The sequence below is a fragment of the Anolis carolinensis genome, chromosome 4 (genome assembly GCF_035594765.1).
Source record: "Anolis carolinensis isolate JA03-04 chromosome 4, rAnoCar3.1.pri, whole genome shotgun sequence".
Taxonomy (NCBI): domain Eukaryota; kingdom Metazoa; phylum Chordata; class Lepidosauria; order Squamata; family Dactyloidae; genus Anolis; species Anolis carolinensis.
Window position 1 is genome coordinate 140,652,422 of NC_085844.1, and position 15,280 is coordinate 140,667,701.

At 39.6% G+C, this 15,280-nt stretch overlaps 1 protein-coding gene across 4 annotated transcripts in view; it reads left to right on the plus strand.

The window, feature by feature from the left end:
* Nucleotides 1-15,280, plus strand: part of sema5a (semaphorin 5A) — a 216,724-nt gene that overhangs the window by 150,086 nt on the left and 51,358 nt on the right. For all 4 annotated transcript variants that reach the window (XM_062977930.1, XM_008109113.3, XM_062977931.1 and 1 more), the window contains 2 exons: nt 1,178-1,295; nt 13,008-13,189. In XM_062977930.1, the coding sequence (XP_062834000.1) occupies nt 1,178-1,295; nt 13,008-13,189 (300 nt within the window). The remainder of the gene's footprint in view (nt 1-1,177; nt 1,296-13,007; nt 13,190-15,280) is intronic.

The window sequence follows — 15,280 nt, forward strand, 5'->3', positions numbered from 1 at the left end:
AGCATCTAGCTTATGAGTTGTTAATTAAAAGTTTCCTCTAGTCCAAAGAGTTGTCTTAGAGAAAACCATCAGGAAGACATGAATGCAGTAACATAATTCCTCATCATTCTCATGAGCACCTGCTGTACAGAGACATACAACTTTGAATAGTGGCAGAACTATAAGCATTTTATCACACCCAAACACTACTGATATCTTTGGCCTCTCTATAGTTACATTTTGGTGTTGACCAGGTTGGTAGCTCTCATACTTCTTATAGCCCTGAATCTCAAAGTCTAGGTATGTAGCCTTAATCCATCATGAACTTCATTTTGTTTCAGTTTTAGTGTGTGACCCAGGGTTCTAATATTAGCGGATAGGGAGAAATGGTTCTCCATAATCATTTTGTCCAAACCATGCATTACTTAATGCACTCTGTTGTGCTTCTCCATTCTTCCCTTGTTTCTGGCCTAATCCAAAGTGTTGTAGCCTTTTCTTGTAGTGGAGTTGTTTTAGCACGTTAATAATTTTGATTACCTTATTCTACACATTTTCCAACTCTGCAAGGCCTTTTTTTGAATTGTGGAAGGATTTTTAACACAAAAAGGCACCATATCAATAAAAGGATTGTTCTCCCACCCTATTTATTGCCAGACACTCAGAGTAGTCTGTTTAGTGGCAACCTCCGCACACACATACATTAATCAATCGATCAATCAAAGCATTAATTGATTTGTCTTCCAAATAAAACTACTAGGCCTAATAAATATTCAAGCTAATTAGCAGAAGCTACAGCAGTTTACATTTTTAGACAAAGTAGAACATCTCCAGAAAGCTATGAATAGCATCAACAAGCTAAAGTCACCAATAGGGTATGTGGATACATTTGGAATGAGAGGAAGGGAAGTGTTCTATGTTTCCTGTTTCGAGACATAGGACTATATTTAATTTCAGAAAAGAGATCTGGAAAAACATTTCACTTGATTGCTTGTTTAATTTGGGCAGTAGCCAGGTTGATGGATGGGAAACAGAGAGGTGGAACCAGTTAATGACTGCCATTGTCCAGCCTTCTTTCCACTCCACTTGTGAGATGTAACATGCCTTTGCTTAGTCTTTTAAGAAATAACAGTATTTTTCCAAGAACATGTATGTATGGATTTTTAAACCCTGGCCTAATGTTTTGACTTTGCATTTTCAGTGCATGTGTTGGATCCCAGGACCCTTACTGTGGCTGGGACTTGGTGCTAAAGAAATGCACGCCTTTGGAAGAAAGCCTGAGCATGAGTCAGTGGGAGCAAAGTATCTCTATGTGTCCAGTAAGTTCAACTGAGCTATTTAATCTTCTTGAAGTTCTCCAAGTTCAAGTGATTCACAAAAGCAAGTCAGATTACTCATATGAAATAATGAAATATATTCAAATAATGCCTATATCAATTTTTATTTTCTCTGATCAGAGCTACCAGTTTAACCTTTTTCATATTTCTCTGCAAGCTGCTACAAAGTATGATTTGTATGTATGAGTCATTCAGTTTATCCACCTACAGTCTTGTGTATATGTATTTATATAACAGAATTAAATCTGGTCATTGCAGTTGTAGAATATTGACAGTAGCTGTTGTTGCAAAACAAATGGAAGATTGGTGTGGCTGGTAAAACCTTATGCAAAGCTTGGGGCAAAAAGAGCTTTTCACTGTTAAAAGGAGATGGAAACAGATCTAAGACTGAAGAATAGGCAGGGGAAGTCACATCAGGAAGAAGAAAGGACAGGGAAAGAAAGATTGAAAATTGTGGAGCTGCACAATTTGCCTAACAGCTAGGATCTAAAAAAGACTAGTCTCAGAGACATTGCAAGTTTTGAACAAAAGTAGGGAGGAGATGCTAATAGGAATGCCAGGCAAACTTAATAAGTGGGGAGAAGGTAGGTGAGTTGTATGTATTGAAACAAAGCAGGAGAACAGGAAGAGGAGTTTCAACCTTTTGATCCTCTGTTTTCCTTTTAGTTTGTTTAATGGAGGTAATTGATAATAGACCAAATAAATAACATTCTCAAGTAACTGGATTCCACTCCTGGCTCCTTTCTGGTCTTGGCCTGTTGTTCAAAGACTGCTCAGCAGCATCTAAGCTAGAGGTCTCCAAACTAAGGCCACCGGGCCCAGTGTGGCCCTCCAATGTCATTTACCTGCCCTTTGCCCTAAACTTTAGATTTAGGGTTGCCCTAAGTCTGAAACAACTTGAAGGCACACCACAACAACAATCCTAATTAACTAGCAGGCCCACACTCCCCATTGACATACTGGTAAGTTTATGTTGGTTAAAATGTTCTTCATTGTAAATATTGTACTGCTGTATCATGTTTTTTGGACTACTAGTAGGATATGTGCAATGTGTATCAGAAGTTGTAAATGGTTTTTTTTAAAAAAAAATTATAGTCCAGCCCCCCAGCAGTCTGAGAGACAGTGAACCGACCCTCTGCTTAAAACGTTTGAGGACCCCTGATCCAAGCTATACACACCCCCTTTCCTTTACTTTTCCTTTGAACACTGAAGGACTTGGCAAAGGTAGCCTGTTGCCTTGATGATGTACTTCCTCTCACTCCTCTTCTTTCTGAAATTATTTGGGCTGTGACTGCTCTTGGGAGTTAGAGACAACTTTACATCTCCCTACCACTGTCTCAACAAACTGTGTAATGGTGAGAGGTGTCTCCTTTATCTTGCAGCTCATTGAGCAGATACTGGTTGTCTAAATAGGATATATCTTTCTTTTCAGCTCCTTGGACAACTAAGCTAGCAAAATTTAGTTAAGCTAAACTGGATTTTTCTAGATAAAAGGTTGAGAATCTTTGGCATGTACCTCCCATAAACCAGTGCTAACAGATTGTGGAAGATGTATTATTAATTAATTAATTAATTTACCCTATTTATATCCCTCCTTTCTCTATCCCAAAGGGGACTCAAGGCGACTTACATAGAGTCAATTATTCAATGCCTTAAAACACATACAATTCCAGAAATTAAAATTAAATTCGATTAAAATTAAAACATATTAAACATTTTAAAACATTCCATTCCATATTAAAATCATGCCATCCATAATCGTAGTCCAAGCCATTCCATGGTCATTCCCTATATTCCAAATCTGTTAATTGCAGAAGGCTAGGAGGGAGGAGGCTGATCTAATGTCACTGGTGAAGGAGTTCCACAGCTGAGGGGCCACCACTGAGAAGGCCCGGTCTCTCGTTCCCACCAGTCGTGCCTTCGAAGGAAGCGGGACCGAGAGCAGGGCCTCCCCAGGTGACCTTAATCTCCGAGATGGTTCAGAGGGGGAGATATGTTCGGACAGGTGATCCAGAATATCTGGAGTGCTCTGTTTCTCAACCGTTGCTCTAGACTTTGGAATATGCAGAATCAATGTGAGTCTTTTTGTTGCCTCTGCCAGCTGCAAAACTCAGCACAACACTGGGCAATAGAGCAATAAGGTTATGTTGAAGTAGGAGCCTCAAAAGGCTTAGTTGCCGGGTGGATTTCTTAAGCTTTGACCAATATGATTTCGCTTCTATTTTAAATTATAACCTTGGGGAAGTTTATTCTCTGTTGCAATTACATACAGTAGAGTCTCACTTATCCAACATAAACGGGCCGGCAGAATGTTGGATAAGCGAATATGTTGGATAATAAGGAGAGATTAAGGAGAATCCTATTAAATATCAAATTAGGTTATGATTTTACAAATTAAGCACCAAAACATCATGTTAGACAACAAATTTGATAGAAAAAGTCATTCAGTACGCAGTAATGTTATGTGGTAATTACTGTATTTACAAATTTAGCACCAAAATATCACGATGTATTGAAAACATTGACTACAAAAATGCGTTGGATAATCCAGAACGTTGGATAAGCGAGTGTTGGATAAGTGAGACTCTACTGTATATACTGCTTTAAAAAAAACCCTTAAGGTGTGTCTTGCATAACAAATCAAATCATATAATTAGTAATGTCACTAGAAGGAACATAGGTGAACACATTCTGGAGTGTGGCAGAAGTGTTGTTAGCATGCATGCAGCTTTCTAAGACATTTGTGTCTAACACCCAAGCATTATTTGGAAACCACTTTCATCTCCCTCAGCAACCTTTTTGTATTTAGGACCATGTTTTCATTTGGTGCATTGCATTTCTCCTTCAATTTCTTTTTGGCCTCAATGTTTGCACTGAACAGCAAAGAAGGGAAATGAAGCATTTCTCTCTCTCTCTAAAGAATCCAAGGTAATGTTGGTAGCAGTAAGAAACCGACCTTTTGATATACAATCATAGCAACTGCAGATTGCTGCATAGAGCACAGCTGCTCTGGGTTTTGAATGGCTTGATGAACCCTGGCTGCCTTTGCGTAGAGACAGCTGGTATGTGAGACAGCTGGTAATACGATTTGGGCACACTGTGGCCCTGATCCAGCAGCTCCAGTTGCTTGCGATGAATCCTGAGCATACCAGAACCCTTTTTGAAGAGGAAAATACCCAACGTGCTTAATGGAAAATGTGTGCATAGAGATCATTTCCTTCTAGTAAAAACAAAAAAACAAAAACTGGAGAAGCCCTTTAGGTTGAAATTCTGAATTATGAACTGTTTTTTTAAAAAAATTATTTAACCTGTTTTCTGGTACAAACAATTGTAGCAAAGGCACATCCAGTGAAATACTCTTCTTTCTTGTTTTACAAGAAGAATCCTACTTTCCATTCTATGAGAGCCAGTGATGTGGTATATGTTGAAGTACAGGCTCATCATGGTGCCCCAAGAGTGTAGCTATGGGGTGGTGGTAGGGAGGCAAAATGAGGACATTGGCTCCAAATGAGAATGTTCTGCCACCCATGACATTTTCCATGTATCTTTTTTTTTTTTTTTTTTTGCAGTTAAGAGAATGAGACTGATATTAAGTCATGTCCATTGCCTGGTGGTGCAGTGGGTTAAACCCTTGTGCTGGCAGGACTGCTGACTGAAAGATCGGTGGTTCAAATCCAGGGAGCGGTGTGAGCTCCTGTATGTCAGCTCCAGCTTATCATGCAGTGACATGAGAGAAGTTTCCCACAAGATGATAAAACATCCGGGCGTCCTCTGGGCAACGTCCTTGCAGACAGCCAATTCTCTCACACCAGAAGCAACTTGCAGTTTCTCAAGTTGCTCATGACACAAAACAAAATGTCTAGAATTCATACTTACTACATTTGCATTCCCTTGGTAAATTTGCCTGCCCCTTTTACTTGGGTGCCCAAACTGCATCCCTAAATGCCCATTTGGAGTTTTAAGTTAAATTTAGAAATTAAGGGAAATTTCAGGGATGGTGGAGGAGAAAGACATTTTTGGGCAGTGTTTCTCAAACTGTACTCCTCCAGGTGTTTTAGGTTTCACTCCCCAGAAATCCCAGCCAGCTTCCCAGCTGTTAGGAATCGTGGGAGTTAAGGTCCATAACATCTGGGAGAGCACAGTTTAAGAAACTCTGTTTCAGGGAATGCAAGCTGAATTTTGTCTCCACCCCCACAGCAACAACGTGGCAATCCCTATGAATAACAACACCCTTAAAAGATATGTAGTTGTATTGACCTGAATAACTATATCTATGTATCTTCAGAGATACGCAATTTCTTGCATTTTTCACCTCCACCAGAATCAGCTACAGCAGTGGTTCTCAACCTGTGGTCTGTGGACCACCAGTGGTCCCCAAGAACTATAATATGGTCAGTGGCCTCACCATTTTTACAACGTTGCAATGAGAGTGACTGGTCTCATGAAATCCTCTCATAGTGCCGAGGCAATGGGAATGTCGGGAGGGGAGAGGCTAACTACCCACAAAAGGTGTGATAACAAGCCTCCTGACTGCTGCTCCTCCTCCTCCCTCACCCTGAGCGGAGCCTTTCCATGTGGTGCCTGGAAGTGGGGGCACCTTGGTGTCTTCATTTTTAGGCCTGTTCCTGGGGTTATTTGGGGTGCTGATTCAGAAAATTGCATTGGATTGACAACATCACTCTAGATTATTAAATACGGTTTTCTGTGGGCGAGCAGATGGCGACTACTGGATGGCATATGTTCTGTATCAGAAACTAGAGCTGGTGTGGTCTATCCAATGCAATTTTCTGAATCAGCACTCCAAATAACCAAACCGAATCTAATGTTGACAAAAACGGATTTGTAACCCTTTTGGTACTAATGTTGGAGGTGGTCCCTGGTCAAAAAAAGGTTGGGAATCACTGAGCTACACAAAATGCTTTAAATTATTAAGAAAGAGATAGCTCATAACAATGTGTTGCTGAGAAAATTCATTCCCCCTATCAATTGTGGGGATGGCTCCTTAACGCAGAGGGAATGGAGGCAGTGGCATTGCTCCTGGGATGCAATTGTAATGGGTCGTAGGGTTTCAACATGAAAAACACATTCAGACATCATGTTAAACCACAGTTTAGTATAATGCAAGTGGTCATGGTGAGTCTTTGGCTTAGGCTATCTTTCCCTTATCATAGAGTAAGGGAATTTGTTTTCCTTCAGCTTATGTTATTTGAACCTAAGAAATACAGCAGAAGTTAGTCTTAACTATGGTTTTTTTTAACCAATTTCACATCAAATTATGAATTATTTATCTTTGGGCTTTTAAATCTATATATATAAAAGAGTGATGGCATCAGGGCAGCGGACAAAACAACAAAACTACAGGCCCCCCAACCTCGAAATTTGACAACACAACCCATCATCCACGGCTCTAGGTTGATACAACAAAAAGAAAAGAAAAATAAAGTCCTAATTACAGGGAGAAGAATAATAGTTTTTATCCAATTGCTGCCAGTTTGAAGGCTAAGCTCCACCCACTTGGTCTCCTAGCAACCTACTCAGCCCAGGGGACAGGCACAGTTAGGCCTCACTTAGGTCTCTTCCACAGATTATCAGATTTTAACTGGATTATATGGCAGTGTAGACTCAAGGCCCTTCCAAACAGCTATATAAACCATTTAGAATCTTATATTATCTGCTTTGAACTGGATTATCTTGACTCCACACTGCCATATAATCCACTTCAGTGTGCATACTAAACATAAAGACAACCATACAACAGACATTCAATACCACCACTACCTCAACAATTTCTCACCAACACCACCAGACAACACCACAGCAACGCGTGGCCGGGCACAGCTAGTATTTATATATTGTCCTTAACCTTTTGTTACCAGGAGGCTTCACAAAATACAACAATCAATTTCAAATTTTAGTAGACACCTCCCAGATACAATGGCAAAACCTACAGAAAATATACTGCATTGCACAGTTTCATACATTACGTACTTTGAAAAGTGTGGGGAAATCAATAGGTTTTATCTCTGTGTCAATACTGCTGGTAATTTTCATGTTTTTCACAATTAGACTTTGGGCCACAGCAGAGAGGATTCCCTTCTTTGTTTTCACAATTTAAGAGTCTTCCTTAAGTCTCTTAAGCCAGAGGCAGGTTTAACTTGGGGTGCATTCAGGCTATAAGAATAAAACAACATGAAATAAGATTACCCATGGATCCAGCAGCTATTAGAAAAATTAAATGGATTATTTGTGCCTATTAACCAAACAAGAATTAGAAACATATTAACTTTAGTTTGAATATTAGTAGCAAATAAATTGGAGCAATCAAGTTGGTACCATCTTTTCAAGAATAGGAGGATAATCTTAGTCACAGAGATTTGTATCCAATAATGTCATTGTTCTGGCACAAGGTCTATTCTGCTAAGCATTGCATGTTTGTAGAGAGAGCAAGGATGGTGTTTTAGTACTGTTTTTATTGTGCAGTCCCTTGCATGTCAGTGCAGTTCAGCTCAACTGCTGGGGATATTCATTCTGCCATTGGGTTTAGGGTAGAGCATTTATTCATAAAGTTTTCTTTTACAATAAAATTTGGTAGGGCTGAGTTATTTTTAAAAAGTGATTCATAACCTTTTGGAAAATGCCTTTTAGAGAAGAGCCAAAAACCCTTTAGAGTAGAATCTCTTCTTGCGGTACACAACCAGATATAATCATGCAAGGCAATGGTTTCAGTTGTTAGACTGAATAACCTGTTATATCTTATCGTTAGGAAAACGGAGTTTTGCCAGTGTATAAAAACAGCAGTGCTTCAGAAATGTTTTTAAGTGTCCAAAATATATACACTCCCCCATAAAACAACTTTTTCTATATCATGCATTCAAGAGACAAAAATGAAGTAGACTTGGATAAAAATAACATATTTGGTTTATTCACAACCTTCATGTGGTCAGGTACAAAACTTATCAGTCCAGTTGCAGAAATGTTTCAGATGATTATTTGTGCCATCCAGCCAGGGCATTTCTCTTATAACAAAACAGCTATCAATAGGCCACATAGTCAAAAGGGTAGAGAGAGGGAGCATGTGGTCTGCAGCCCCTTTTATAACTTCTTAGGTACCATAGAGTAAAGGAAGCTGCACACCAGAACATAGATACAGGAAACAGTAAGCAACAGGATCATAGATAAACATTATTAGAGAATGCTTGAAGAAGGTTGTCATTTCCAACATATTTTGATGTAAATAAGGATATGTTAGAGGTACTATGAAAGGATTAGGGGTTTATACATAATTTTACAATTAGTTTTAATTTATTTTTCTGGGTTAATTTATTTCTTTTATTTAAATACCCTCAACAAATCTGTCTTTTAAATAATTATTACAAATAATACATATACACACATGCATATAAAAAGAGGTACCTGCAGCTTATGCACTTGCCTTTTCAGGGAACTTCAATTCCAGGAGGAACAGAATGAGCATAGAGTTCCCATAGTCTCAAATGTGGGAACCATTTATTCAAAGAGTCTCTATCTTGTTGCAATTCAGTTGCTCACTCTCATTTGTAAATCCAGACGGCTGCTTTACTACCCAGACTCTGTTTTAGCACCTAGGACCTTGTCACAAGCCCCTCCCCCCACACCCATTCTGTTTTGCCAGCAAGCATAGTGAAATGGCAGGTGCTCAGGGCGACTCCGGTTTCACTTACCCCATCACATGGGGGAAGCGTTGCCCAAGCGGAGCAGAAGTGTGCTGGCTCCATTAGAGCCTTCCCGTGTGGACAAGGAAGCGTTCTAGCACGCTTCCACATCAGCTGGGGCGAGGCGTCCAGTGGAAGTTGGGGGACATTGTGTGATGGCCTGCATGCCCATCTGATCCTCAATTGACTAGCAAGGATCCTAGGACACTTGAATTGGTAAGTGTGATGAGGTCCATAGACAGATTCATCTGATTTAGATGACTCAATGGACAGTTGACATTCTTCTCCAAATTCCTTTAATTATCTCATCCTTTACTTGTATTGTTCTTTTAAACTGTGAGCTGCCTTGAATCCCAGTCTTGGGAAAAAGGCAGGATACAAATAAATATGACAGCAGTAATAGATGACTGGAGCTATTAGAGGGCTTTAATGTGTATAGCTGCCATAGTCAACTTTCAACAGCTGACTTGATTACAAATAGCTACCAAATCTAAAAGTGTTGACCCATGGATTGCTACTGATCTGTGATTCATTGGCTAGTGGGCCAAATTGAGGTTTTAGTGGATTTTAACTTGTATTTTAACTCTGTATCTTGTTGTATGTATTTTAATAGTGTTTTATCTCGTTTTAATGATACCACGAGGAGAGGCGGGTAATACAATTATTATTATTATTATTATTATTATTATTATTATTATTATTATTATTATTATTTTATTTATATACACAACAAGATTGGTACACAGCAAACAAGATCACCATGCTGCCTTTTCTATTGGATCACACATCGGACACTTCCCTAGTGTCTAGGACTATGTGACATATCGGTGAATAATGAGTGCAGATCCAAGTAGGGTGGCCTTTTGCAGCTGACAGATGGTAATTTTGTAAGCACTGATTGTTTTCAAGTTCTGGCCAATGTCTTTAGGCACTGCACCCAGTGTGCCGATCACCACTGGGACCACCTTTACTGGCTTGTGCCAGAGTCTTGTAAGCTTTTCCAATTGCTTCTCATCAATCCTTTTGTTGCCTGGGATTGCCACATCAATGATCCACAGTTCGTTTTTTTCCACGATCGTGAGGTCAGGATTACTACTACTACTACTATTACTACTACTACTACTATTGAGAAGAAACCATTGTAGCAAGTGGGCATAAATAAGGTCCTGGTTCCTGGCAATTAGAAGAAAAGGTTTCTGGAACCCCACATCAGATAGCTTGAGCAGCACTGATATAAACTACCGTTAATAACAATTTAGGTTCAAACTGTGCCTTTTTCTTGACTGTGCTGGAGGGCATGTGAAAGCGTGTGAACCCAATACTTGCTGCAAGTTGTTCCTCTCATGCTAAATTACGTTTTAATGAGGTAGCACAACATGGCCAGAATCTTATCGACCATTAGTGTTGCAAAACAAGCTTGAACTGTTGATAGGTGAGTACTAGATGTGAGCCAATTAATTGTGATAAAAAACTGGGTTTTTTGAGCAACTAGAGTCTCTAGAGACCAGCCGGAAACTCGCAGTGCAAAGTGAAACCATATGGGTTGATGTAATTAAATCTTTGAACTTCAAACTGCTATTGATTAAAGGTAGGCTTCTTTCCTCCCTCCCTATTCCTCAGATGATGTGATAGCTAAATATATTTCTCAGTAATTGATTTGGGGCATTGCGCCTTTGCACAAATAGAAAGTTTATAATGTCCCAGATTTCCTTCCTTCGCCATACAAAACATTTGTGCAGATTTGTTTTGTGTGTTAAATAATGTTATTATTCCCTGTTATGCGCAGGCTCCAATGCAACATCCCCCACTGGGCTATTCTCAAAGACTGAAATGGGGAAGCATTTGGAGTTGCCTTTTATTGTATCCACACACTAGCCCTGTATTGCATACTCTGATTAGGTGTGACTCCTCAAGTTCATTTAGTAGAATGCCACTTACGGTGCTTTTCACTGGTGATACTGTGTTAGAACTTAAGGCCTTCTGCCTGCAAAAAGATATAAAGCCATTGATTTGCGAGTAGAGATTTGTCACACTGGCTAGGAGAAATCTCAGGGGGTTGTAAACGAAAAAGCAACTTTGTCCAATTATGAAAGTTCTTCAGTCTGCAAGGAGGACCAGACTAATACTTTGAAAATGAGTAGTCTGATTTTTCATGTATAGTTTTTCAATACAGTTTGAAGCATCTTTACTAAAAAGAGCACTGAGAACTGGGAAGTTACCAGTGGTGCTATGGATTTTGAAGAGGCACAAATAGAGGGCGAAAGGGAGAAACATGCCAAGAGGAAATCCTTCTTGTGACTGTTTTCCACCTGTGAAAGACTGTGTGGATCCAGAATAGATCTTCACAGTAATATAACCCACCACCACCAAGACTCCACCTTTGGAAGACAACTATACTCTGCCACGAGGAATTGCCTATGGTGATGACTAATGTTGGATCTACACTGCCATATAATATCCAGATTGTCTGCTTTGAACTGGATAATATGGCAGTGTACACCCATATACTATTTGATTCAATTTATCGTCGATCCACTCCTTTGGGCTTCTCGCAAATCTACCATTTGCTAAAATATGTGATCCTGTGCTTTTCTTTTTCATTTCTGGCCGAATAGCTTAATGATTGGTTCATCCTATCAAATACAAGGTCTGCCCAAGGCTTGCTTATAGTCTCTTGGTATCCAGTCCATTCGTCAACATGTCAGTTGTTTGTCTTCTGTTCCTGCTATATGCCCTGCCCATCTTCCTTTTGCCTCATAGATTTCATTGACCATGTCACGTAACCCGGTCCTTTGGTGTAGTTCTTTATTGCTGACTTTATCTCTTATTGTCACACCACACATCTTTCTTTCCATTGCTCTCTGAGACATCGCCAGTTTTTCTTCCTCTAACTTTGTTGTTGGCCATGTTTGAGATGCATATGACATTGCCAGTAAAACTGTAGTGTTGAAGATATCTACTCTGTCCTTCATTGGCATCTTATAATCTGTTAGCACTGTCCGGTTTTGATGAAAATCCATCTAAGCAGCCTTGCATCTTCATGCCCATTTGCCAAATTATTCAACTATACTTGTCCAAGATACACATATTCAGTCACTTCCTCAAGTCACATCCATATAATCTAGTTCAAAGCAGATAATGTGGATTATCCACTTTGATAATCTGGATTATATGGTAGAATAGATCCAGCCTAAAAAGCAAATGCCATGAAACTTAAAGAGGCTGGCTGCTTAGTACATATGCTTACGATAGCACTGCTGTCAAGAGTCGTGTTCAAACACAGTGTTAAGTCACAATTCCAAAGAATTGTGTGATAACGTGTTCTGAAGAGCCATTTGTTTCCATCCAATTTCTCAAACCGGTGGAGTGGCTAAACTAATCAGAAACAGAAAATGTAGCATGTCATTCCAAACCAGGATTCTCAGCTTGTCAGATAGGATTTAGAAATCTTACTTTACAAATAGGGAATAGGTTGCAAGCAAGAAGCCACCCACCCAGATTCAGATGGCATGATAAACTTTCAACTTTAAATTAGTTTTAGTTTCGCATTAGTGCAGGAGTGAGCCAACTGTATTTACCAGCACATTGATGATTCATTCACTGCAAGTCAGGTTGCAGATATTCCAGATGTTGTTGAACTAGAGATCCCAAAAGCGTTAAGTCACCATCATCATTGGAGAGAAATGCTAAGCCACTTTTGAGTCCCCTATGGGGAGATGGGGCGGGATGCAAAAATGTTTATTATTATTATAAGAGTTCAGCATTTCAAGGGATTCCTCAATATGCTTCACCAATTGCTATGTTGAGTTTGGTTTCTGGGATTTGTAGTTCAACAACATCTGGAATGGCTGCATGATATATCCACCATGTCAAGGGACGTAAGAGTCTCACCCTCACTGTATAGAATGTGAATATGGTCTTGTGCTCTATAATGGATGTTAACATCACAGCTGATAACTCAAGCTTATCTGCCTCACCCATCACTACCTCTTTTGGTTTCCAGACAAAGAATTTGACTGTGGATGGCCATTTTGGGACCTGGTCAGAATGGAAGTCTTGTACACACACAGATGGCACCAACGTAGGCTTCTGCCTCTGCAGAACTCGCTTGTGTGACAACCCAGTTCCACAGTGTGGGGGTCGGCAGTGTGAAGGGCCAATCGTGGAGATTGTCAACTGTTCCAGGTAGGACAGATATAAATGAGATGACCTTGCAGAGTTCAGAATGCTTTTGGTGGGCTGGTGATATTAGAATAAGACACATTTTACTTGTGGTGTAATCACCAGACAAAGCAGACAAGTATAATTTGTTGACAAAAACATAGCTACCTCCTTACTAACCTTTCTAGAGTCCCCCATCAGGATCATCCCAGGTTCAGTGTACAAGCATTGCATAGAATGGCGAGGTGGAAGAGAGGAACACTTTCCCAGACCTGTTTGGAACCTCTGCTTTTAAGAACACATGGTGGTCCAATTAAAGGAGTGCTTCAAATAAGCGTATTAGATAAAGCTTGACAGTAGGGTGTTTCAGTCTACATAGTTCTTATCTATTTCCTTTGTAGCAGGAGGGGCTTGGGAGTGAAGATTGTGAAAAGAGAAGAAACTATGATTTCTGGAGAGAACTGTATCCAGCCGCAGCAAATTTAACTCGTATAGGTTGAGAGCACCTCTTTTCCAGAATTCTGAAATTTACTGCATAGATGGCTGAGATAGAAACACCTTTGAATACTGATGTAAAAAAGCTTTGTTTCATGCACAGCATTATTTAAAATATTGTACAAAATTACCTTCTAGCTATATGTATATGAAACAAAAATATAAATATATGTGAATGAAACATAAATGAATGTCATGTTAAGAGTGGTCAATCTCCCAATATATATTTATATGCAAACTAGCTGTGCCCGGCCACGCGTTGCTGTGGCGAAGTCTGGTGGTATGGGAAATAAAGTATTGAGGAATTGGTGGTAGTTAAGGTCAAGGGTAAAGCTTTTCCCCAGACATTAAGTCCAGTCATGTCTGACTCTGGGGGTTGGTGCTCATCTCCATTTCTAAGCCGAAGAGCCGGCGTTGTCCGTAGACTCCTCCAAGGTCATGTGGGATGACTACATGGAGCGGCGTTACCTTCCCGCCGGAGCAGTACCTATTGATGCACTCACATTTGCATGTTTTCGAACTTCTGGGTTGGCAGAAGCTGGGGCTAACAGTGGGGGCTCTCTCTGCTCCCCCAATTCAAACCTGTGGCCTTTCGGTCCAGAAGTTCAGCAGCTCAGCGCTTTAACACGCTGTGCCATCAGGGGATATTATTTCCTAAAGGTTGTGAATATACAATATTTCTGATTGGGTTTTTTTTTTTTTTGTTGGAGGCAAGTATGAATGCTGCAATTAGGAAAAATGATTAGGATGTAATGGCCTTGCAGCTTTAAAGCCTGGCTGTTTCCTCCCTGAGTGAATTTTTTGTTGGGAGGTGTTAGCTGGCCCTGATTCTTTCCTGTCTGGAATTCCCTTGTTTTCAGAGTGGTGTTGTTTGCAATATTTTATGTGCTTCTACAGTCTGTGGCCCTGAGAAAACAGAGGATTTGCCAGACTTTGATGATGGGAATACTTTGTTGGGAGGTGTTAGCTGGCCCCGATTGTTTCCTATGTGGAATTCCCCTGTTTATTTACTGTCCTGGTTTTAGAGATTATATTGTTCTGCATTATTCTATCCCAGTAATTATTTCATATTAAAGAAGAATCTCACTTATCCAACATTCGCTTACACAATGTTCTGGATTATCCAACGCAGTCTGCCTTTTCATAATCAATGTTTTTGTAGTCAGTGTTTTAAATTCATTGTGATATTTTAGTGGTAAATTTGTAAATACAGTACAGTAGAGTCTCACTTATCCAACATAAACCGGCAGAATGTTGGATAAGCGAATATGTTGGATAATAAGGAGGGATTAAGGCTAAGCCTATTAAACATCAAATTAAGTTATGATTTTACAAATGAAGCACCAAAACATCATGTTAGACAACAAATTTGGAAGAAAAAGTAGTTCAATACACAGTAATTCTGTGTAGAAATTACTGTATTTATGAATTTAGCACCAAAATATCACGATATATTGAAAGCATTGACTACAAAAATGCGTTGGATAATCCAGAACGTTGGATAAGCGAGTGTTGGATAAGTGAGACTCTACTGTAAATACTACATAGCATTACTGCGCATGGAACTACTTTTTGTGTCAAATTTGTTGTATAATATGATGTTTTGGTGCTTAATTTGTA